This window comes from Narcine bancroftii, chromosome 7 (genome assembly GCF_036971445.1).
Source record: "Narcine bancroftii isolate sNarBan1 chromosome 7, sNarBan1.hap1, whole genome shotgun sequence".
NCBI lineage: Eukaryota > Metazoa > Chordata > Chondrichthyes > Torpediniformes > Narcinidae > Narcine > Narcine bancroftii.
In genome coordinates this window covers 177,865,262-177,890,131 of record NC_091475.1, presented here as the reverse complement: position 1 = coordinate 177,890,131, position 24,870 = coordinate 177,865,262, and the positions used below count along the sequence as shown (strand labels likewise).

The 24,870-nt window shown below is 39.9% G+C and overlaps 1 protein-coding gene across 2 annotated transcripts in view; it reads left to right on the top strand.

The window, feature by feature from the left end:
* The window catches only part of usp12a (ubiquitin specific peptidase 12a), a 71,722-nt gene that overhangs the window by 32,431 nt on the left and 14,421 nt on the right, over positions 1–24,870 (top strand). Inside the window, exons 4-8 of one of the 2 annotated variants that reach the window (XM_069891482.1) lie at positions 4,886–5,115; positions 5,575–5,651; positions 5,858–5,941; positions 11,770–11,967; positions 16,534–16,612. In XM_069891482.1, coding sequence (XP_069747583.1) covers positions 4,886–5,115; positions 5,575–5,651; positions 5,858–5,941; positions 11,770–11,967; positions 16,534–16,612 — 668 coding nt within the window. The remainder of the gene's footprint in view (positions 1–4,885; positions 5,116–5,574; positions 5,652–5,857; positions 5,942–11,769; positions 11,968–16,533; positions 16,613–24,870) is intronic. The other variant, XM_069891483.1, reaches the window with a different exon arrangement.

Here is a 24,870-nt window from a genome sequence, read left to right as displayed (position 1 = left end):
CCTTGCCTTTCCCTTTATCTATTTCACTGTATTCTTCCTCTTCTTCTTCCTCTAGGTTGACCATCTGTTGTTTCTTTGCTGCCCTTTCCTCCTCTTCTTTCTTGTTTCCATTGTCTTCTGTGGTCTCTTCTTGCTGCAGGTGTTCTGCAGCTGTCGTTGCCGGCTGTGGAGATCGACTCCCCAGCTGGTCCCCCCTCCCGTCGGTGTGTTTTTTTTCATGCGCGGTTGCGCACTTTTACTCGGCTCTGTGAGCCATTGTTGTAGTTCTCTTTCTACCGACCTGAGGTAGTGGGGCCCTCTCTCCACAGCGGGCCTCTTCGGACAGGTAAGGCCTTCACCTTTTTCCTCCGTTGTCTTCTCTTCCTCTCTTCTTTCCGTTGATTTTGATTTTTCTCCTTTTGTCTCCATCTTCTTTCCACCTTTATACTCACTTTTCTTTAACTTGTATTTCTGTGCCTTTGTATTTTCTCTTGTTTTTCCCGACTTTTCTGGAGAGGGCTGGAGTTCACCGTCCGGCCACTACTCCATCACGTGACTCCCCTCTTGGGTACTCTTCAAAGCTTTTGCAAAGGCTCTTGGCCTGTCTAGCATGAGCAGAGCTCCAGTATTTTAAATAAGATCTGTTATAAAGTGTTTGTATGTGACCTACACTAAAACGAAACTGCCCCAATTTCTCCCAAAAACCTATCTATAATCTGTCTTAAGTGACATCGTGGATTAATTTTAATATTTGGATCACAGGACTTACAGATGATATGAAGAACAAGAGTAAAACTTCAGTAATTTGGTATTATTCTGAAATCGTGATACGTCTGATTAATCTGTGTAGCATGAACAATAAAAATGCATTTTGAGTAATATCTGTTAGTCCAACATAATGGACAAGATAGCGCCCTACAATGGCAACTCTGCATTCAGCTCTGACGGGAATTATAAAATATTTCCGTTCAGAACTATTAAAACTCAACCCCAGAACCATAGAATCAAACTTGCCAGTGAATGAGGATGTCCTAAGAACTAGAAAATCTCGCATTTGGCAAAAAAGGCAGTCTCTGTTGGATAGAGGCACCTTTAAACAGCTGACTCTCAGGCAATTTAAACAGCCAACAAATGGGCCATTTAAATTTTGCAAGAGTTTCAGGCAGCAGATGCTCAGTCCATTTAAACGTTACAGGAGATTTAAAGAGTCATTGCACACACCATTTAAACACCGCAGGAGTTATCAACAGCCAAGCCACTGACTATTTAAAGAAGACTCAACCATGTGGACGCAGAGGGGGGCTATGTTAAGATGCCGGGCTCTGGGGCTTCCATTCCTTGCCATCCTCCTGGCCAGCGTACAATCCTTGGAAAATTAACTTTAACTCCGAGCCAAATTACAACATCAGGGGGTGCTGTGTGGTGTGCTTCACAGAAACATGGCTAAACAAGGACATTCTGGAGACTGAGATAAAGCCTGAGGGCTAGCATCATGAACAACCAGGGGTGATGGCATTTGTGTCATTATCAATTCATTGTGGTTCATCATGGTTCTGTCCCAGTTCTGCACCCCCGACCTGGAACATCTGGCAATCCATGTGTCACCTATTCTACCTGCTGAGAGAGTTCACCGCTATCAACCTGGATGCGGTGTTCATTCTGTCCCAGGCTAACATCAGGCTGGCACCTGAGGGACTGCGCACTGTGATTAGCAGCCACGAGATGGCACCTTCTGATGCCTTTCTGATCATTGTAGGGGACTTCAATTAGGCCAACCTGAAGAAGACTCTAATGAACTACCACCAATACGTCATGTGAGACCAGATGAGCCATCACACTCGACAACTGCACCATGAAGAATGCCTATCAAGCCATATTAAAACTGTACTTTGGCAAGTCTGATCACCTGGCTGTACTATTCCCGGTGTAAAAGCCGAGACTAAGAATCACAGCACCAGTAGTGAAGATGGCAAAAGTATGATCGAGGAAGGCAGAGACGTGTCTGCAGGACTGCTTTGAATCAATGGATTGGACCATATTCAAGAACTCATCCATAAACTTGAATGAATATGCAACAGGTGACACCAACTTCATCAAGACCTGCATGGATGAATGTGTGGCCATGCGCACATACCGGATGTTTCTCCAACCAGGAGCCTTGGATAAGTCAAAGGATTTGCAACCTGCTGAGGGCAAGGTCAAGGGTGTTTAGAGCCGGGGTTTCCAATTTCTACAAAAAGTCCAGGTATGACTTGTTGAAGGCCAGTAACAATTCTGAAGCAAAATGGCAATTCTGGAGAAAGCTAGAGACACGATTACACGCCAACTATGGCAGGAAATGCAGGCTATTATGGCCTACAAAGTGAGGGCAAACACCATAGATGACTGTGATGCTTCACTACCCGATGACCTGAACACCTTTTATACCCACCTTGAGAAGTAGAATCTAACAGCGCCAATGAGAATCCCTGCAAAGGCTGAGGACCCTGTGTCTCTCAGACTGATGTCAGAACATCATTCAAGAGGGTGAATCCTCGCAAGGAGTCAGTTCCTGATGGCGTACCTGGCAGAGTTCTGAAAATGTATGCCAACCAACTAGTTGGAATGTTCATGGACAATTTCAATCTCTCATTGCTGCAGTCATAAGTTCCCACCTGCTACAAAAGGGCATCAATCATTCTGGTGCCCAAGAAGAAGCAGAATGAACTGACTCAGTGACTTTCGCCCAGTGGCACTAACATCCACTGTGATGAAATGCTTTGAGAGGTTGGTCATGGCCAAAATTTACACCTACCTAAACAAAGGTCTGGACCCTCTGCAATTTATCTATCATCACAATTGCTCCACAGCAGATGCAATATCACTGGCTCTCCACTCAGCTCTGGATCACCTCGAAAACAGCAATTCATACATATGGCTGCTCTTCATAGACTACAACTCAGTGCTGGTCAAGAAGTTCCAAACCCTGGGCCTCTGCAACTGGATTGTTGACTTCCTCATTTGAAGACCACAGTACAAATTGGAAACAATGTCAACACAGGCATTCCTCAAAGATGCATGCTAAGCCAACTGCTCTACTCACTACACGTGCTTGACTGTGTGGCTAGGCACAATTCCAATGCTATCTACAAATTTACCAATGATATCATGGTTGTCAGCAGAATCACAAATGGCAATGAGGAAGTGAACAGAAGGGAGAGAGATCAGCTCATTGAGTGGTGTCACACCAATAAACTTCCACTCAATGTTAGCAAAACCAAGGAGACTATTGTGGATTTCATGAGGAAGTCAGGAGAACATGAAGCAGTCCTTATCAAAGGCTCAGTAGTGGAGAGAGTCAAGAACTTCAAATTCCTGGTTGTCAACCAATCCGAGGATCTGTCCTGGAGCCTCCATGTCAATGCAATCATGAAGAAGACTTGCCAGCAGCTATACTTTGAGGTGTTTGAAGAGATTCAGTATGTCACCAAAGTCTCAAACTTGTGCAGGTGTACTGTGGAGAGCATTCTGGCTGGTTGCATTATAGAGGTGCCAAAGCTCAGGACAAGAAAAAAAAACTCCAGAGGGTTATTAACTTGGTCTGCAACATCATGGGAACCAGACTTCACTCCATTGAGGACATCTACAAGAGGCAGTGTCTTAAGAAAGCAGCCTCTATTCTCAATGACTCCCACCACCCAGGCCGTGCCCTCTTCACTCTGCTACCATCGGGGAAAAGGTACAGGAGCCTAAAGTCAAACACTCAGTGGCATAAAAACAACTTCTCACTTGTTGCCATCAGATTCCTGAATGATCAATGAAACAAAGACACTGCCTTCCTTTGACTTTTTTGTGCGTTATTTTTTTATTTCTTGTTGTAAGGTGGTTTATACGAATGTTTACACTCTAATGCTGCTACAAAACAATCAATTTCCTGACTGTTTATGACAATAAATTCTGATTCTGACCAAAGCTCTTGGGATGCTGAATTGTCAGAATTTTACTGTAAGGAACAAAAGTTTTCCTATTCAATTTTGCTCTGCGACTCCATTCTCTTCTCAGTAATGGCCTATTCCCAGTTCCAAAACCATGGGTGCATTTTGTCCTTGAAACCTTTAGAATTGAAATGTACTTTTGATCTTCAGTTCCTAAGCTTTTGTACCTCACAATTTGTCTAAAATTTCAATAAGCTTTCCACCCACTCAAAGTTCCATTCCCATGTTGATGTGATCTTTGGCAGTAGGAGAACCAATCCAATACCATCAAAGTACTTTAGTAATGGAAGGAGTGAATCGATTAGTGGTACTTGTCCTGAGTGAACTCTTTAAAGTCTTGATTGAGTTTCATTGGGGCAAATGAAAAGCATACCATCATATTTCTGTCCTGTGTTTTGTAGGTGGTAGAAAAGGTTTGGTGTTATACGAGTTAAGTCACTTCTTGCAGGATAATGAATCTGACCAGTCTCTCAGCCTCATAAGCCCAATATGGCTTATGCAGTGTAGTTTCTGACCATTATAAACCATGGGTTCATGAAATCAAGTATAGGTTTTTGAACTATTGTTGTTGGAGATGGTCATTTTCTGGCATTTTCATATAAATATTACATTCCTATTCATCAATCCCTGTCTAGGTTGTGCAAAAATAAAAAGAAATTTTGGGAATGCATAGCAGGCCAGGCAGCATCAGTCAGAGGAGAAACGCAAGTAATGTTTCAGCTTGAGAAGGATTTTTGTTCTGAAACTTTAACTCATTATTTTCCCAGATATATGGCCTAATCTAGGTTTCTCCAGCATTTATTTAAGATTTTTACTTCTGACTGGTCTTTTAGTTGAAGATAATTTGGGTAGCTTGTTCAAAGTATGATTTGTTAATTTCCCTGTTTATACAGTCACAAGTTTTTCACCACTCCACATTTTGTTTGTTTCAGAACTTTTTGATAATTACATGCAACAAGATGCGCACGAGTTCCTGAACTATCTGTTAAACACTATTGCCGATATCCTGCAGGAAGAAAAAAAGCAAGAGAAACAAAATGGCCAGCTACATAATGGTTGTATTAATGATGACAATGGCAATGACGCACCAGAACCCACCTGGGTACATGAGATGTTTCAAGGAATGTTAACTAATGAAACTAGATGTCTTAACTGTGAAACTGTAAGTTCAATGTAGAGTGAACTTTATGTTTTAAAATTGATAAAATATTATTTGCAAATTCTTATTGAATTGGTTAAACTTGTAAGGAACTGTGAGGAAGAGGAATATTAACTAACTTGTCTGATGATAATTATCAGAAGCTTGTATTTGGACTCTTTTCCTTCGCAATTGTAGCATGAGTACAGAGGATATCATTATTAATCAGTTGTTGTACCAGTGCTAGCTCCACATCAGAGTATCTATTGTCAACCCATGTCCCTGCACTTTTCATTTTTTAATTCTTCAATTCTCTTATTTCATGTTTGAATATTTTTTGCTTTAAAAATAGAACCCCATTTTATTCATTTAACTATACCGAAGCCAGAACAGAAATTTCTATTACATGTTGTATTTCAATAATTTCAGATTATTGCATCCCTGGTTGCTGCTATTAATAATTAAATTGTCCCTACTTCACAGGTAAGTAGCAAAGATGAAGACTTTTTAGACCTTTCTGTTGATGTGGAGCAGAACACTTCAATTACGCATTGCTTGAGGTATGCTGAGTAAAATATTTAAATAGCTTTGCAATTTTATTTGTGGAAACCATGCAGCATATAATTTTTACTAATCTTGCATGTTAAATGATTAGTCCTGAACTTTATCAATAGTTTCTTTTGAGTGTAATCCGTTTTCATCTTTTTAAAATGGATTTCTTCCCCAAATGTTAGAAGTTATTACAAGGTTTGCGTTTTTTGCACAGGGGGTTTAGTAATACAGAGACGCTGTGTAGTGAATATAAATACTACTGTGAAGTGTGCTGCAGTAAACAAGAAGCCCAGAAAAGGTAAGACTATAATGAACCATATAAAAAAGGGCTGCAGTGAATTGCTTTTAGTTATAAATTGTACCTTGTAGGGGAGATTGGTATTTCTGTGTTATGAAGAATATACAGTTAAGTATCTGCCATTTTTCTGAGGATACCTTGAGGATCTGTATATTTCTCAGATTTACTTGAAATGGTCATTGTTCTAAAGTCATAAAAATCATGTTATTTAAGAAAAAATTTTAACTGAATGGTTAAAGAATAGACCGAAAAGGAAATAAATCAAGTCCAATAAAATTACAAAATGGATCGTCACAGACGAGAGGGGCCCTGTTTCTGTGCTGTAATTTTCTATGGTTCTAGCTAAGTATATTGCACTAATTTTAGACTATTGTGTAAATTGCTTTCCTTAATATTCAGATAGTGATTGGTATTTGTATGAAAGGATGTTTGCCTGTTTTCTGCTTCTAGTGAAGGAGTGATGTTTTTTTATTTCTTGTGTTCTCTGATTCTATTTTGGGTGCAGGTCAATGGGATTAGGCAGAATAATAGTTAGGTGTGGACTAGATGGGCCAAAGGGCCTGTTTCTGTGCTTGTAATGTGCTATGGTTCTAACTACGTGATCCTGCTTGACCAGGTCTTCAGACAAAAATATCCCATTTGGTTTTTCACTTTATATATATATATCAAAAAAACCTCTGGTTTTAATGTCTCAAGCAATTAAATGAACAATACAAAGTGCTCAGATTTCAAATTTGTTGTCATATATATATATATATTTTTTCTTTCTTTGGCTTGGCTTCGCGGACGAAGATTTATGGAGGGGGTAAAAAGTCCACGTCAGCTGCAGGCTCGTTTGTGGCTGACCAGTCCGATGCGGGACAGGCAGACACGATTGCAGCGGTTGCAAGGGAAAATTGGTTGGTTGGGGTTGGGTGTTGGGTTTTTCCTCCTTTGCCTTTTGTCAGTGAGGTGGGCTCTGCGGTCTTCTTCAAAGGAGGCTGCTGCCCGCCAAACTGTGAGGCGCCAAGATGCACGGTTTGAGGCGTTATCAGCCCACTGGCGGTGGTCAATGTGGCAGGCACCAAGAGATTTCTTTAGGCAGTCCTTGTACCTTTTCTTTGGTGCACCTCTGTCACGGTGGCCAGTGGAGAGCTCGCCATATAATACGATCTTGGGAAGGCGATGGTCCTCCATTCTGGAGACGTGACCCATCCAGCGCAGCTGGATCTTCAGCAGTGTGGACTCGATGCTGTCGACCTCTGCCATCTCGAGTACCTCGACGTTAGGGGTGTGAGCGCTCCAATGGATGTTGAGGATGGAGCGGAGACAACGCTGGTGGAAGCGTTCTAGGAGCCGTAGGTGGTGCCGGTAGAGGACCCATGATTCGGAGCCGAACAGGAGTGTGGGTATGACAACGGCTCTGTATATATATATATATATATATAATATTAATATATATATATATATAATTAATATATATATATATATATATATATATATAATATTAATATATATATATATATATAATATTAATATATATATATATATATAATATTAATATATATATATATATAATATTAATATATATATATATATAATATTAATATATATATATATATATATAATATTAATATATATATATATATATATAATATTAATATATATATATATATATATATACATACAACCTTGGGATTCTTTTTCCTGCGGGCGAAGCAGAATTACCACTTATTGGTTGTGCAGAAAAAAACTGCAAACAAATAAAGAAATGTAAATAAATTGTGCAATGCATAGAGGAATAAACAATAACGTTCACAGGTAAGAGTCCTTAAATGAGTTCCTGATTGAATTTATTGCTGAGGAATCTGATGGTAGAGGGGTACCAGCTGGTAGGGTGAGTCTTGTGGCACCTGTACCTCTTTCCTGATGGTAGTAGTGAGAAAAATGGGTGCTGGGTGGTGATGGCTCTTCATGGTTGCTGCTGCTCTCTGATGGCAGCATTCCCTGTAGATGTTCTTGGTAGTGGGGAGGGTTTTGCCTGTGATGTCCTGGGCTGTGTCCACTACTCTTCTGGAGGGCTTTAGGCTCAGGGGTATTGGTGTCCCCATACCCCACTGTTTTGTGACCGGTCAGGACTCTTTCCACCACACCTCTGTAGAAATTTGCCAATGTTTCTGATGTCATTACCAAACCTCCACAGACTTCTAAGGAAGTAGAGCCGTTGATGTGCTTTCTTCACGATGCCATGAAGGTGTGTGCTCATTCTACTTATTCACACAAAATTAAGTGTTGCAGACTTTTTATTTGCTATAGGTGTCATGAGATTATTGGCAATGTGGATCAGAATGTATTGCAAACTCTAATAAGCAAAGCTATTGTATTGGAAGGGTGGCACGGTTAGTGTAGTGATTAATGCAATGCTATTACAGCACTAGCCATCTGGGTTTCTATTTGCTGTTGTCTCCAAGGAGTTTGTATGTTTTCCCCATGTCTGTGTGAGTTTCCTTTGGGAGCTTCAGTTTCCCACCCTTCAAAATGTACCGGGTTTGTAGTTAATTGGGATATATGGGCTGCCCGGGATCATGGGCTAGAAGGGCCTGTTACTGTGCTGTCTAAATTTAAAATATTCATTGTTTGCTGCACAATTTACAACAGTAGATTTTCTGGAAAAATCTTGCTGTGAAACTGTCAGGGGTCAGTGATTCCTCAAATTCCAATTTCAGTTGATTTTGAGCAGAGTCAGAGAATCAAATATAAAACTGTGGGTTCTGAAAGAGATCTTCAAGCCTTTGTTGTCATAGGCAGGTCTGAGTTGAACAATGTTTTAAAGTAGCAAGCATCTGCCTAGTTAGGTTCACTCCGAATGCACATGCTCTGTAGAACAAGCACCCAATCTGTTTTTGGTCTCTCCAGTGTAAAGGAGGCCACCTTGAGAATACTGAATACAGTATACTTAGTAAAACTGCTTCACTTGGAAAGACTGTTTGTGCTCCTGTATATTGGGAAGAGAAAAAATTCAGCACCTGTCCTTTCACCTCTTGCTGTTGAATGGGAAAGTGCCACAAAGATCCAATGAATTGTTCCTTTCACAACGCCCTTTAAAATGCTGAAAAAAGTGGGGTGCCTTTCTGATGGTAAAATCCTGTTAGAGATGGTGGAAGTTGTGAAGATTGATCTATTGAATGTGGAGGCTGTTGGAGTGGATGGTAAGGGCCAGGAGCTCATCCAGGAACGGGGTTGATGATCGAAGTGTGGGAAATGAATGAGATGCAGTCAAGGACTCTGTCCACTATGATCAAAGGGAAATCACAGTTCACAAAGGAGCATGACACCTCAGACACATTTTGCAAGAAATATCTCATCATTGGAGCAAATCAAGTTTATTGTCATATGATTGCACAAGTACAACCCGACGTAACTGCATTCTCCGGTCCTCGGTGCAAAACACGCAGACACACAACCAGACATAATGCACATGCAGACAAATAATACATATGCAGTGTTTATGTATGCAAGCAAATAAATATTGTTTCCTGAGTATGAGAGTCTCGGAAGGTTAGTGTGAGCAGTTCCTTTGGTTGTTCTCAGCTTTCTCACTGCCGATGGGAAGAAGCTGGTGGTGCTGGCTCTGATCCTCCTGTATCTCTTCCCCAATGGGAGCAGCTAAAAGATGTTATGTGCATGCTGGAAAGGGTCCTCAATGATTTTGTGCACTCCCTCTTCAGACAGTGATCCCAGTAGATGGTGGGGTGGTTGGGGGGGGGGGTGGTGGAGGGAGACTAGTGATCCTCTCTGCCACTCTTATGGTTCTGTGGATTGACCTTCGATCCATTTCTCTGCAGCAATCGTACCACACTGTGATGCAGCCGGCCAGGACGCTCTAATGAACTCCTGTAGAAGGTTGACATAATGGTGACCGGTAGCCTTGCCCATTTCAGTGTTCACAGGAAGTACAGTTGCTATAGCACCTTCCTCACAAATGGGATGATGTTGTGAGTCCACAATAGGTCCTAGTTAAGTGAACTCCAAGGAACTTGGTGCTCTCTACTCTTTACTACAGAGTTATTGACGTATAGTGGAGGGTGGTTGTTCCTGGCCCTCCTGAAGTCCATACTCATCTCCTTCATCTCAGGTTGTTACTCTCGCACCATATCATGAGATTTTCCACCTCTTCTCTGTGGTGCGACTCATTGTTTCTGATGAGGCCAACTACTGTTGTCATCTGCAAACATTTTTGCAAATGTTATAGAGTAAATGGGGAAAATGAAATGGAGTCCTCCATGGGAAGAAGTATAATTAAGGTAGCTGTGATAGATGAGCCATACACAATTTGCTGGAGGAACTAAGTGGGTTAAGCAACATGAGAAAGGATGGTTGATGCTTCAAACTGAAACTCTTCAACAGGACTGAGGAAAGCAGTGTATAAAGAGGATGGGCTGGGACAGAAGTCCCACATGGGATTGGTGGACCAGGCTTCTGTAAAATATACAGAGGCAGTGAAGTGGCAGTTGCCAGACAAGGGGGGCGGGTTGGGGGGTTGGTGAAGGGTAGAAAAGTAAAGTAAACTGTTCAGGTACAGGGAAGAGGAACAACACCTATTCCAATCCAGAGGAATAGCACATTGTATTCTGCCTGTGCAGTCTACAGCCCAATGGTATGAACATAAATTTTTCTAATTTCAGCAAATAAGCCCCCTCTCTCTTCTGTGCCCCTTCTGCTCTTCCTCTGGTTTTTCTTACTGTTCCTCCACCACTATCTCTACACTAGATTTTTTTGCTTTCTTTTTTTCACCCCACTTTTCTCCAATTCCATGTGGTCTCTTTGTACCACTATTCTCAATGTTGCCACTTCTCCGATTTCAGATCTGGCAGCCTTTGTCTTTTTAATCACCCATCCCTAGTCTTCCTCCAAAAGACCAGATAGTTTTTATTTCTCCCTTTGACTGGCATTTGCCATTCCTCCACCTATTATATTTCACCTCTGCCTGGTTCGCCAACCCCATGTGGGACCCCTGTCTTGCCCCTCCCACTCTATCCTCTTTACACTGCTTCTGTACCAACTTCCCTCAGTCCTGATGAAGAATTTGGGCTCTCAATGTCAACCATTCTTTTTCTCCCACTTATCCTGCTTGATCTGTGACTTCTTCTGATCTGTTCACTGCCAACTACACTTGTTGGTGAATACAGAATTTACTCTTCACTTTTGTTGACACCAGATAAATTTGGGAATTTGTAGGTTTGTGCCTTGGATTTTTACTCCTTATCAAGATGCTTGGGCACAGATGAAATCAGAAGTTGAAGAGTGGAGATTCAAGGATAATATTCTCCGTTGTCTTTGTTTTTAAGTTCAGATGTGATAAGTTGGTCCTCTGTCTGTACAATGTAGGGCAGGTGTTTCTGTAATTATTGCATTTATAACAAAAACCACTACCTTTTTTGCATACTGGCCTTTACGTTGAATATGCTGTATAGCAAGAAGATAAATATCACAGATGAGTACATAAAACAAATAAAAATTATTGAATTAAAATACGTGTTAAATAATAACTCCAGAGAAGGAAAATTGGGTCTATTTTCATTGGAACAGGTTTAACCTTCACAATAATATTTACTTGTAAGATGTAGAGGGAAGTATTCTTTTATTTGTATAACCACTCTCGATCAACCATGGTATGGCTTAGATGAAATTTCGAGAAACTAAGAGCAGAGAACTAATTATCTAGTCAGTAGTTCAGCAATTTGGGACTATAATATAAACGTCAAACATTTTGAGTATGAGATTGAAATGAAACTTTGTAATTTGGGGTGTAGCATATGTCACATGTCTTTCTGTTTGTCATTTTGCAGGATGAAAGTCAAAAAGCTACCTATGATTTTAGCACTTCATCTGAAAAGATTCAAATATATGGATCAATTACATCGATACACAAAGTTATCTTACAGAGTAGTTTTTCCTTTAGAACTAAGATTGTTCAACACATCAGGGGATGCTACCAATCCAGACAGAATGTATGACCTGGTTGCTGTGGTAGTGCACTGTGGAAGGTAAGAGCACAGCATATTATCTAATGATCTCCTTTCCAGTCAAACAAAGTCTGCAACTTTCTGTATTAACATGTGGCACATCTCCCTCTTAAACATGTCTCTTACTATAATTAATGCCTCTCAAACTTGTACTCCTGATCCACTTGTCACCTGACAGTGTTACAAATGGTCCCTGCTTAGGATATTCCTTCATTAGCTCTCAAAAGAAATCGTAATCATACATTTTTTTTTGCAGACAAGAACTCCATCTCTAATTTTTCAAGTCTGGACCAGATCATAACTTTAAAATATTGTGCACAATTTTGAACCACTTCTGTCGTATTTTTCCCTTGTCTCAGAATCAAAATGCAGTAAAAGTCCTAAAATTTGGTCCGCTCTGGGAATGGGTTGGTTCAGATTTTCCAGATTCTCAGGTGATCCTAATTTCTGGCATCCTGATTTTCGGGCTTTTATTGTAGTTTATTTTTTTTTTTTTTTTTTTTGTAATTTTTTTTATTTTTCACACCATAAATCACATTAGCCATGATATACACTATTTCTTTTCACACATATACAGTGACTTTTTCTCCCCCCCCCCCCTTTCCTCCCAAATCACCCCCCCACCCCCCCCTCTCATCCATTTTAGGTATACAATCTAGGTTGCATTAATCCAGTCAGACAATGTTGTCATTCAACAAAATTACACCAGAAATTCTACTGAGTCCATTCTTTTCTTTCCTTCTCCTTCCATCAACTTAGGTAATGTTTGTCCCCGGTAGGTTTTCGCTATTGTATTTAATGTAAGGCTCCTATACTTGTTCGAATATTTCAATATTATTTCTTAACCAATATGTTATTTTTTTCTAATGGAATACATTTATTCATTTAAATTTGGTAGTTTCTTCCTTTTAATTTGGTTATGTATTCCATTAATATTTAAAGACATATAGTTCAGCGTAGCCCTTTTATATTTTGTTTATCTTCTCTTTCCGTTTTTCCATCATTACCTTTCCTCCTTTTCCATTTCTGTTTTCTTATTTTCAACTCTTCATAAGACAACATTCCTACAACATCTAACATTTTCCTTATTCTCCTATTTCTATCTTATTTATCCCCAATCTCCCCTTCACCTCCTGAGTTGTCCTTTATCCCTTGTCGGACAACCACATCTCCCCTCTCCATTTGGATTTGCGAATCTACTCGCAAGCGTCAACTGATTGTGCAGTGACCGCTATTTCCCCCCACCCCGCCTCCCCCAGAAAAGATTTCACTTTTCATATGTCACAAAGGTCCCTCTTTTAATTCCCTCCTTATTCTCTCTATTCCATTACCTTCCCTTATTAATTCTTGTCTATACTATCTATATTTTCCTCTAAGTACAGATACATTCATGTATGCTCATTGTCTCTATTCACTCTTATACCTCTTTACCTGCATACATATCAATCGTGATCATTTTTACTCTCATTACCCGTCTTCATCCCTCAGTCTATTTTTGTCTTTACCCACATACATATCAGTCGTGATCATTTTAACTCTCATTACCCGTCTTCCTCCCTCAGTCTATTTTTGTAATTGTTCTGCAAATTTTCGTGCTTCTTCTGGATCCGAGAATAGTCTGTTTTGCTGTCCTGGAATAAATATTTTCAATACCGCTGGATGCTTTAGTATAAATTTATACCCTTTCTTCCATAAAATCGCCTTTGCTGTATTGAACTCTTTTCTCTTCTTTAGGAGTTCAAAACTTATATCTGGATAAATGAAGATTTTTTGCCCTTTATACTCCAGTGGTTTGTTGCCCTCTCTTACTTTTTCCATTGTCTTCTCCAGTACCTTTTCTCTTGTAGTATATCTTAGGAATTTTACTACAATAGATCTTGGTTTTTGTTGTGGTTGTGGTTTAGAGGCCAATACTCTATGTGCCCTTTCTATTTCCATTTCATGCTGTAGTTCTGGACATCCTAGGGTCTTAGGGATCCACTCTTTTATAAACTCCCTCATATTCTTGCCTTCTTCATCTTCCTTAAGGCCCACTATCTTTATGTTATTTCTTCTGTTATGGTTTTCCATTGTATCTATTTTTTGAGCTAGTAGTTCTTGTGTCTCTTTAGTTTTTTTATTAGATTTCTCCAATTTCTTTTTTAAGTCTTCTACCTCCATTTCTGCTGCTACTGCCCGCTCTTCCATCTTGTCCATTTTTTTTCCCATTTCTGTTAAGATCATCTCCATTTTAATTATTTTCTCCTCTGTGTTGTTTATTCTTTTTCTTAAATCCTTAAATTCCTGTGTTTGCCATTCTTTAAATGATTCCATGTATCCTCTAATAAGAGCAAGTATATCCTTTACCTTGCCTCTCTTTTCTTCTTCTATTTCACCATACTCTTCCTCTTCTTCTTCCTCTGGGTTGACCATCTGTTGTTTCTTTGGTGCCCTTTCCTCCTCTTCTATCTTGTTTCTATTGTCTTCTGTGGTCTCTTCTTGCTGCCGGTGTTCTGCAGCTGTCGTTGCCGGCTGTGGAGATCGACTCCCCAGCTGGTCCCCCCTCCCGTCGGTGTGTTTTTTTTCATTCGCATCGCGCATGCGCGAAGTTTCGCGCATGCGCGGTTGCGCACTTTTGTTCGGCTCTGCGAGCCATTTTTGTAGTCCATTATTTACCGACCTGAGGGAGCGGGTTTCTCTCTCCGCAGCGGGCCTCTTCGGACAGGTAAGGCCTTCACCTTTTTCCTCCTTTGTCTTCTCTTCCTCTCTTCTTACCGTTGCTTTCGACTTTTCTTTTTTTGTCGCCATCTTCTTTCCACCTTTATACTCACTTTTCTGTAACTTTTATTTCTGTGCCTTTGTGTTTTCTCTTGTTTTTCCCGACTTTTCTGGAGAGGGCTGGAGTTCACCGTCCGGCCACTACTCCATCACGTGACTCCTCCTATTGTAGTTTATTATTAAAGTAATTATTGAAATCCTGTGCAATTGTAAGAGGGGTAATGTAACTCGACACCCCTCTCCATCCCAACCATATCATTCATTTGCAACTTTTGGCACAGTCTTCAGTGTCTTTCCACCATTGTCTTGCTCAGCTGAATTGGTCTGCATTTATTTCGTTCTATTCTTATCTATTATGACTTGGGCAGAGAATGGCTTGTAATGGTTTCTCTCCTTCAATTCAACTTTTCCCCACAGAATGATCACCAGATTCTTCCATTTCTCATCAACTTGCTGACTTTTGTATTTTCATCTGAAAACACTACAGTCTAGCTCCAATTATCCAAAATGGTTGGGACTGGGCCTATGTCACATAACATTTTTTTTGATAACATTTTTTTAAAAAACAGCCCAGTAGCAACAGCAAATCACTTGTAAGAGTGTTTAAACAACAAACAAGAAGGAAAGGCTTTTTAAGCATGAAATAATGTTTAATTTACACCAAAAATACTACCTGAACAAAATAAGATAAATCATCAAACACTTGAAATTCCACTCACCATCACAGTGCTATCTGCAGACCTCTTTGCCATAACAAAATCCTCGAGTGCGCCATCGGGAATCAAAATGGTGACTCAGACACGCACATGAGCATGCTGGGGAGAGAAGTGGCAGATGGAGTTCAGTCCAGAGAAGTGTGAGGTGGTACACTGTGAAAGGACAAATTCCAAGACAGAGTACAAAGTTAATGGCAGGATTCTTGGTAGTGTGGCAGAGCAGAGGGATCTGGGTGTCCATGTCCATAGATCCCTGAAAGTTGCCTCTGAGGTAGACACGATAGTTAAGAAAGTTTATGGGGTGTTGGCTCTTAAACTCAGTCTCTTGAGGTGTGAGATAATGATGCAGCTCTACAAAACTCTGGTGAGACCACACTTGGAGTACTGTGTCCAGTTCTGGTCGCCTCATTATAGGAAAGACATGGAAGTGTTGGAAAGGGTGCAGAGGAAGTTTACCAGGATGATACCTGGTTTAAAGAGTATGCCTTATGAACGGAGATTAAGGGAGCTAGGGCTTTACTCATTGATGCCACTCATAATGCCACTGCTGGAGGTGGGGGCCCCCTTAGATCCAAGAGATCCAGATGATCCAGATAATCATGGTCCAGTATGAATTGCTTACCCACTTCCTAGGAGGGTTAGTAATATGAAAGGGGCTAATTAGACTAATTTTCAACAGAGCTAGGCTGATTTTGGGGCCCATGACCCCACAGTGCTCTCAGATATTTGTTGCTCTTGTGTTGAATGAATCAAATTATTCTTATAAACTTGTGTGGTACCTGTAGAATACACTTTCATCTATGAATTCAAGAGTGAAATATTGTTGGGTGTAATTATGAAGCAGATAAAATTAGTTAAGTTTTGGATGATCAAAGTATTTTGAAATGTCATTTTCTCCTTTTTGGTATTGGTACAGATACCAGTACTGTGTATTTGTTAATTATTAACTGAGAACAGTTTAATTTTCCTTTCCAATATCCAGTACATAATCTTTTGTTTAATAAATTTTATGGCAATATCGATCAATTTTTTCATACAAAAGTTGAGTAAAATTTATCTTGAGAATTTTGAAGAGTATTTTACCACTAATAATGTCAACTTTTTTTTTGATTAGTGGTCCTAATCGAGGGCACTATATTGCAATAGTGAAGAGCCATGACTTTTGGTTGCTGTTTGATGATGATATTGTCGAGGTAAGTCAATTATTACCAAATAATATGATTGCAAGTTATTTTTTGAAATTGTTATCAATTCATTTTAGGATGCTACTGGTGTTCTGTGGTTAGTAAAGGGTTACTTGAGGTGGTAATGTGAGTGGGGGGAAAACAGAGAACCATTGGATTAAAGGATCATGACGTTCTGTGTAATATTTGGTCTTGCACACTTTAAATGTCAACAGTTGAATCTAGGGCCAGAATTGATATATTCCAGTAACTGATGAAGTATATTTTTCTAAGAACTGTTTATGATTCGCAAAAACTCATGGTGAGGGGTATTTATTTGGCGTGTACAAGTGCAGTGGTTCTCAACCTTTTTAGCCTAGGCTCCACTTTAATTTTTCAAAAAAAACATATGCCCCACCATTAGCAGAAAAAAAATTATATATTCAAAAGAAGTTGATTTACTGCAAGTGTATTTCAATGCAATTAAAGTTGAGAATACACTGGAACACATATTTCATATTCAATATGTCAACCATCTCAAACACACATTCAACAATTGTCACTTTAGTGGGAACCTTGCCCCTGCTGCAGGCTGCAGATTTTTTGATTTGAGGGACTAATTTTATGTTTTAACCTTAAATCTCCACATTTTATAATTTCCAGTCAGTTTCTCTTAGTTTGTAGCAAATCACTAACAGCACTGAGGCCACGTTCTACTAAATAAGATGAAGGAAAATTTATCAATGGTTTCCTTGCTAAAGTAGTTGAGTTTGGGTATTTCTTTTCAATCTCGTTAGAAAGCCACATTGTGGTTCCTTTCACTTTGAACAGAGTTTTCACAGATTCATCATGTTGCAACTCTGATAACTCCTCTTGGTATTGCACTGGAACTTCAGGTAAGTCCACCAGCAATGGCGGAGTTAACCAAGACTAAAAGTCCATTGCCTTTAAATCACAAAATCTATCATTGAAATTGGTAACCAATATTTTGAAATAGTCAACAATGACATTTATAGTAGCATTAGTTAACTCACATTTATTCAACCAATAGAATTGACTTAAATTTCTTGCAGAAATATTCCTTTGGCATAATTCTAGAAGTGTCATGAATCCAAATATCTTTGTTCAATGTACTTAGTTTCTCAAAAATGTCCGTCAAGTAACTCGCGTAAGCTTTGCCATGTGTCATTAGCAAGAGCTTCATTTCAGGTTTGTCCTTCAAAAAATTTGCTGAGATCAAACAATTCCATAAACCTTTTGAAGCAGTTTCCCTTTGACAACCACCTTACTGGAGTTGAAGCAATAATCTCATGTTCTGCATTTTTATCGACACAAAACCGCAACAAATGTTCACATTTGACATTAGTTTTGATGGCATTGATACACTTGATCACAGAATGCAGTCTCTCCTGTAGAACAGGAGAAACTTTCTTGGCAACTAAGTTTTCTTGATGGATAACACAATGCACAACCAACATGTTTGGATTTTCATCCTTCATTCATTTTAAACATCCTGGGTTTTTTTTTTACCCATCATAGCAGGTGCACCATCTGCAGCACAAGACAGAATGTTTCCTTTTGGTATTTCATTTTCATCCAAATGGTTTTTGAGCTTGCTGTAGATATCGACTGCAGTAGTGGTTGTTTCTAATGATTCACAAAACAACATCTCAACTCTCCTGATCAATATATCTTGTGTATGCCAATAACAGAGCCTTACTGTCTCGTACGGTAGATTCATCCAGTTGTATTGAGAACTTTTGTGATTTCAACTTCTCAATAATCTTTTTCTACATCTTGACCCATGTGATCTATTCTGTTGCAGACACTACTATTACTCAATGGCATTGCTTGTATATCTTTGTCATCCTTTTGCAGAACTGTTTTGAGGAACAATAATATTGTGGGTTAAATAATTTCCTCTCCATTTGTATATAACCTTATAACCATTTACAGAGCGGGAACGGGCCATGTCGGCCTTTCGAGTCTGCACTGGTTCACTAGAACAACTCCACTAGCTCAAACCTCCTGCTCACCACCAATAACCCTCCAACCCCCTCACCTCCATGTACTCATCCAACCTTCTCTTTAATGACAGAAGGGACCCTGACGCAACTATCTCATTCGGAAGTTCATTACATTCTGCCACTACTTGCTGAGTGAAAAAGCCACCTCTAATATTTCTCAAGTGTTGCCCCCTTACCCTTAACTCATGGCCTCTTGTTCCAACCTCCCCTGCCCTCGGGAAAGAGTCTGTTTATGTCTAGTCTATCTATTCCTTTCATAATTTTAAATAGCTCTATCAAGTCCCCCCTCATTCATCTACGTTCCAATGAATAAAGTCCCAGTCTCCTTAATCTCTCCCTGTAATCCAGATGCTGTAAGCCAGGCAACATCCTTGTAAACCTTCTCTCCACCTTATCTATATCCTTTCTATAATTTGGAGACCAGAACTGAGCACAGTACTCCAAACTTGGCCTCACCAATGTCTTAAACAGCTGCAGCATCACCTCCCAGCTCTTGTACTCTATACTATGATTTATGAAGGCCAGCATACCATATGCCTTCTTAACCACCCTGTCTACATGGGAATCCACCTTCAGTGAACTCTGTACCATAACCTCCAGGTCCCTTTGCTCCTCTTTGTGCCTCAATGCCCTCCCCTTAACTGCATATGTCCTATTCTAGTTATTTTTACCAAAATGCACCACCTCACATTTGTCTACATTGAATTCCATCTGCCATCTTTCAGCCCACTCTTCCAAACAAACCAAATCCTTCTGTAATCTAAGAAAATCTACCTCACTATCCATCACTCTCCCTATTTTCGTGTCATCTGTATATTTGCTTACCCAGTTAACCACACCCTCCTCTAATCATTAATATAAATGATAAACAACAAGGGACCCAGCACCGATCCCTGGGGCACACCTCTTGTCACAGGCTTCCAACCTAACAGACAGTTGTCCACCATGATTCTCTGCTGTCTATCTCCCAACCACCTCTGAACCCATGTCACAATCTCTCTACTAATTCCTAGTGACTGAACCTTCCTTATTAACCTTCCATGCAGAACCTTATCAAAAGCCTTACTAAAATCCAAATAGATCACATCCACCACTCAACCTTCATCCACCTTTTTTGTTACTTCCTCAAAAAACTCAACAAGGTTCGTCAAACGTGACTTTCTTTTTACAAGCCCATGCTGGGTGCCCCTAATCAAGCTCTGCCTATCCAGATATACTTATATACCATCTTGAAGAATACCCTCCATAACCCTCCCCACCACCAAAGTCAAACTTACTGGCCGATAATTATTTGACCTACTGCCTTTTTTGAACAATGGAACAACATTTGCAACCCTCCAATCCTGTGGTACCACCCCATGTGTTTTAAAAAAATCACTGTCAGTCCGCCCCGCTATTTGTTTCCAGACCTCCCTTAAAGTATGATTCTTCCCATGTTTTGCTATCAACAGAGAAATTTCATAGCTAGCTTCAAGGGTACGATTCAGGGCAGTAGTTTGCATAGTGAATAATGAAGTGATTTTTTGACCTATTTTCAAACTTCTCTTTCAATGATTTTAAAATATTTGAATTTTGAATTGACATGGTTGGGATGCTTTACCCTCAAATGAGTTTCAAGATTGCCTGCTTTCATTGATTCATTTGTCAAAGTCTGTTGGTATAATAGACAAAAAGACACACGTTCATTGTGTACAGCAGGTATAAACCCAAACTTTCAGAACTCCACTGAATATTGACAAATCTTTTGCTTGCTTGGTCTGTTCATTTTAATACAACAACATGAGTTCCCTGAAACAGATTAATCAATATTTTATTATGTCTTAAAATTGAAAAAATGTAATAAAAATAATGATTGGATCAAAGGAAGAATACTGACCCTAAAAAAAAAATGAGAAAAAACACTAGCGCAGTTTCTGACACTTTTTTTCTCGCAGAAAGTACATCAGAACTGCACTAGCTTCGTGCTTTGCTTTCTGGGGTCCCTATTTTTTTTTTTCTGATTTTTGGTGACCCCCTCAGGCTAGTGCACAAAGATGCAGACATATACAGGTCTCACTCGCTACTGAACTGAAAAAGTAAAGGGGTACGGACAGAGAAGTGATTGTTGAGATAATTTGGAATCCTCATTGCCAGTGAGATAATTTGGAATGGTTGATAATAAGAGCGGTCATTAAAAAAAATATAATTATAATGTTTAACTTAGGATAACAACAGTTAAAATAAGAGAAACAACGGAGAAACAACAGAGAAACATTGGAAGAGCAAAAACAAATTATGAAAATAAAAAGAACAAAGTGATTTTACTTGGAATTTTGTTAGACTGACAGTGTTACCAAGTCACATCTTTCACACCAACATAACGAGTTTATTTTTTCAAACCAACTTTTTAATTATTTCCCAAAATATTCCTATGCCCCACTAAAATATTCTTAAGCCTCACCTTGTTCTAGTGGGTCAGAAGGGCCTGTTACTATGTTGTATCTCTAAATGTTTTAAAAATATTAAAAGTGTAAAAAGGGCTAAAATGGGACACATAGATTAAAAAAAGATAATTCTTAATAATTCACAAAACTTTGAATAACTTCATAGAATTTTGAGATCACATATAAACCATCCCTGTTTTATGTAGAATTTGAATTCTTGCATTAATCATTTGGGATCACTGGAATACATACTGATCAAAGCAAAATGAGGGAAATTTGTCTGCAATAGAGCAATCAAATTCTTGTGGACTGCCGATAACTGTTAAAAGACTTGGTTATGAATAGAAAAGGATATCTTTAGTGCAACAATAATATTATCAAGTTATCAAAACATGCAAGTCACAGGCAGAACTTCCACCTGTTAATTAACAGATGTTGAGAGATAAAGCTTAATTTACTATGTTAATGAACAATTTTTAACAAGTCACAGTAAAACCCCAAAAATTCACATCCTTGAGACTTGATACTGGATTAGTGGATTCCATTGAGCTGTAGATAGTATTACTTTATTTATACACCAACAGACATTTGGTTCACCTTTGTGGAAATGCTACAGATACGTATAACAAACGTGTTAAAAGGAAGCGTTAGAAACTGGATAAAAGGGAGTTTAAACTTTCTGGAACCTAGTTTCCAGTAATCACTTTAAACAAAGCATTGGAAGGTATAATCTTCATTGAAGTAGCTTTCTGATCTCATCGACCATAACCCACTAACTATAGCCCTTGCACATTTTCTCTCCCTTCCATTTCTGTCTCTATCTCTGGGTCCACCCTTCTCTGCCTCAGTCTTTCTGGTCCCATTCTTCTGTCTCTAGCCCCACCTGTGTCTGCCTCTGTCTCCCTATCTCTCCTAGAATATTAAAGATAACCATTTTAATAATATAATTGAAAAAATTATTTTTAAATAAAAAAATCCATTTGTAAATTGCAAGGAGACCAAGCTGCTTGGTAATTCTTTGAGAGTCAGATATGATGGGCAGAATGGAACTGCTCAATTCCATGGGCCCTGCAGTGTTTCTTTAAAAAAAAATGTTCTATTTCAAATGTTCTGAAGTGGTCTGGCAACTATTTAAAGCATAGTTCTAAACTTAAAGGTTAAATATGAATCATTAAACAACTTGTCATGATTTCCCATCTCTGGTAGTAATTTGTATAGTTCAATTGGAAATGATTCTATGCTTGGGAAGGCAATGTTTATTCTGAGGAACAAATACACAAAAGATTACTAGAATGTCATTTATGGAATGTGTTTCATTATATTAAATGTTAAACATCAGTATTTTGATACATTTTAAAATATTTTTAAAGGCAATTATTTACCTTTTTGAGAAAGGTCATGACAGAATGTGCACTGGAGTTGCATGATGTCCTGAGGGAGGTTTTGTTCTTGCATTGCCTCTAGCTAACAACTTTGTAGCAGAGAGCAGCAATGCCAAATTGGGGCAATAACACCTCATTTATTCAAGAAGGTGCAACAGCCCCTACACTTCCTCAGGAGGTTAAAGAGGGAAAGGAGAGAGACCCCCATCTTGACAACATTTTACACGACACAATTGAGACTGTACTTTCTGGCTGCATCATTGTGTATTATTGTTAACTGCAAAGTATTGAACTGGATCATTAAAATGGCTGAGAAGATCACTGGGGTCTCCCTTTCCTCTATTTACCAGGAGCATTGCTTGAATAGATGACCCCCCCCCCCCCCCCACTATCCATTGCACAGAATCTTTTAACCTACTGCCATCAGGTAGGAGATACGGTGGCATCTATATTAGGCCTGCCAGGGTTGGGAAATAGTTTCTTCCCACAAGCTGTGAAATTACTGAATGGTATCCTGTAACCTTGGGTTTCCTGTCTATGAAACTGAGAAAATTATTCCAAAATGTTTGTGCATATTTTTATTATTTCTGTGTATGATTATTATGTGCCATGTTGTTGTGAGTGAGGAAACCGGTTTGGTAGGTCTCAAAGGCAAGGACTCTGAACACAGTTTCTTTTTGTAGTAAAGGATTTTATTTACAGAAGGCAAGTGCGGGAAAATGCTAACTAGGCACATAAACTGCTGCAACTGGGTAGCCCTCCTGGGACCCAGGTGCGTTTAATGGGTCAAGCACCTTTTAACCTGCGGGGGATCGCCTCATTAAATCGTCAACCTGGCGATTTAAGGGGGATAATGTGGTGAGTGGCATGTCACACACTCACCGGATGAAATGGAGTAAAAGATTTAAACCTTGTTCTTCCTTGGAAGCATGTTTAAATCGTATTGCAATATCCCCTTTCCTGACCTCCACTGCTGAGTTATTCCTCTACATTTGAACTTGGTGCCAACATGCTGCCCGGTGATGCACGCATGCAAGCACTGATGTCACCAGAATAATTAGGTTGGCCATTTTCGTTTTCAAGCCACCAGTGGATGAGACCTAGATAATTTTAACTAGGTTCCCTAACTAACTCCGAGGTAGAGCAGGGACCCGGTTGATTTGGGAGTTCGCTAAACGGGTTGGATCCTTTCAAGCTGCCTTGTGAGTGGGGTGCTAACTGGTCAAATTACCTGGTTAACCCCATTTTACAAGGCAGCTTGAAAGCGCCTAATGAAAAACACATACACAGCAGCCGTGGGAAGAAATAGCGGACAATTAATAATGAATGTGGGGAAAAAAGCTGGGAACAAAACACAGACACTCACTCTCTCACCCTCACACTGAACTGCTACTTCCAATGACCAAGGAAAAATCACTACAATGCCCACCACCCCTTTACTCAGTGCAGGCACGGCTCTATGCTACAAAGGACCCTAATTAAATACTTCCAACCTTTTTAACAGTGCACATCTTACCAACACCTTTCTCCAGCACATTTCTAGACCTGCAGTGAAGCAGGGTGGTCCCAAGCTGGCAAAGAGAGAGAACAAAGAGCACATGGCACCTTTATAGTGCTGGAGGGACAAGCCCAGATCATTTACAGGGAACAATGGCTCGGTGCTAGGAGGGTTAATCCGATTGCAACAGCCAATGACCCAAGGCCAAGTACAGTCAGACTGGAGAGTGCAGTCCAGATAATTTACAGTGGGCCAACAGCAAGGTGTGCACTAATGGGTGGGTTGGAACCAAGCGGTGTGACCTCCGACTAGGTAGGGGGCAGTGCTGTCACGTGACAGCCACAACTCTTCCCAATTCGCATGAGAAATGAATTGTGTGTATAGGTGGGCATTGTGGTCCAGAGAAATGGACAGCGTGTTTGGTGTAACAGTTGTATATGGACGGCACGTTCGGTGTAACAGTTAGTGCAATGCCTTTACAACGCCAGCGATCGGGACCAGGATTTGAAGCCTGTGCTGTCTGAAAGGAGTTTGTACATTCTCCCCCTGTCTACATGGGTTTTCCTCAGGGGCTCTGGTTTCCTCACTGGGGGTTTAGGTTAAGTGTAAATTGGACAGCATGAACTCGTGGGCCACGGTCAAAATGGTGGTTAGCAGGTTTGTCTGACATGACCTCTGTAAGCAGATCAGCCAGTGGGCCAAAACCTGCATGAAATTCCAGTCCTCCAAAGTGCAGGTTCACACAAGAGCGCCCATACAGACTTTTGAACTAATGCGGTGGAGATTCAGCCACGTGCACATTGACATAGTGGGGTCATTACCAGTTTCCCGTGGGGCAAGATGCCTCTTGACCATGGTTGACCGCTCCATGAGGTGGCTTGAGGCTGTCCCGCTGACTGATACCTCTACAGAAACCTGTGCTAGGGCACTCATTGACATATGGGTGTCCAGATTCAGG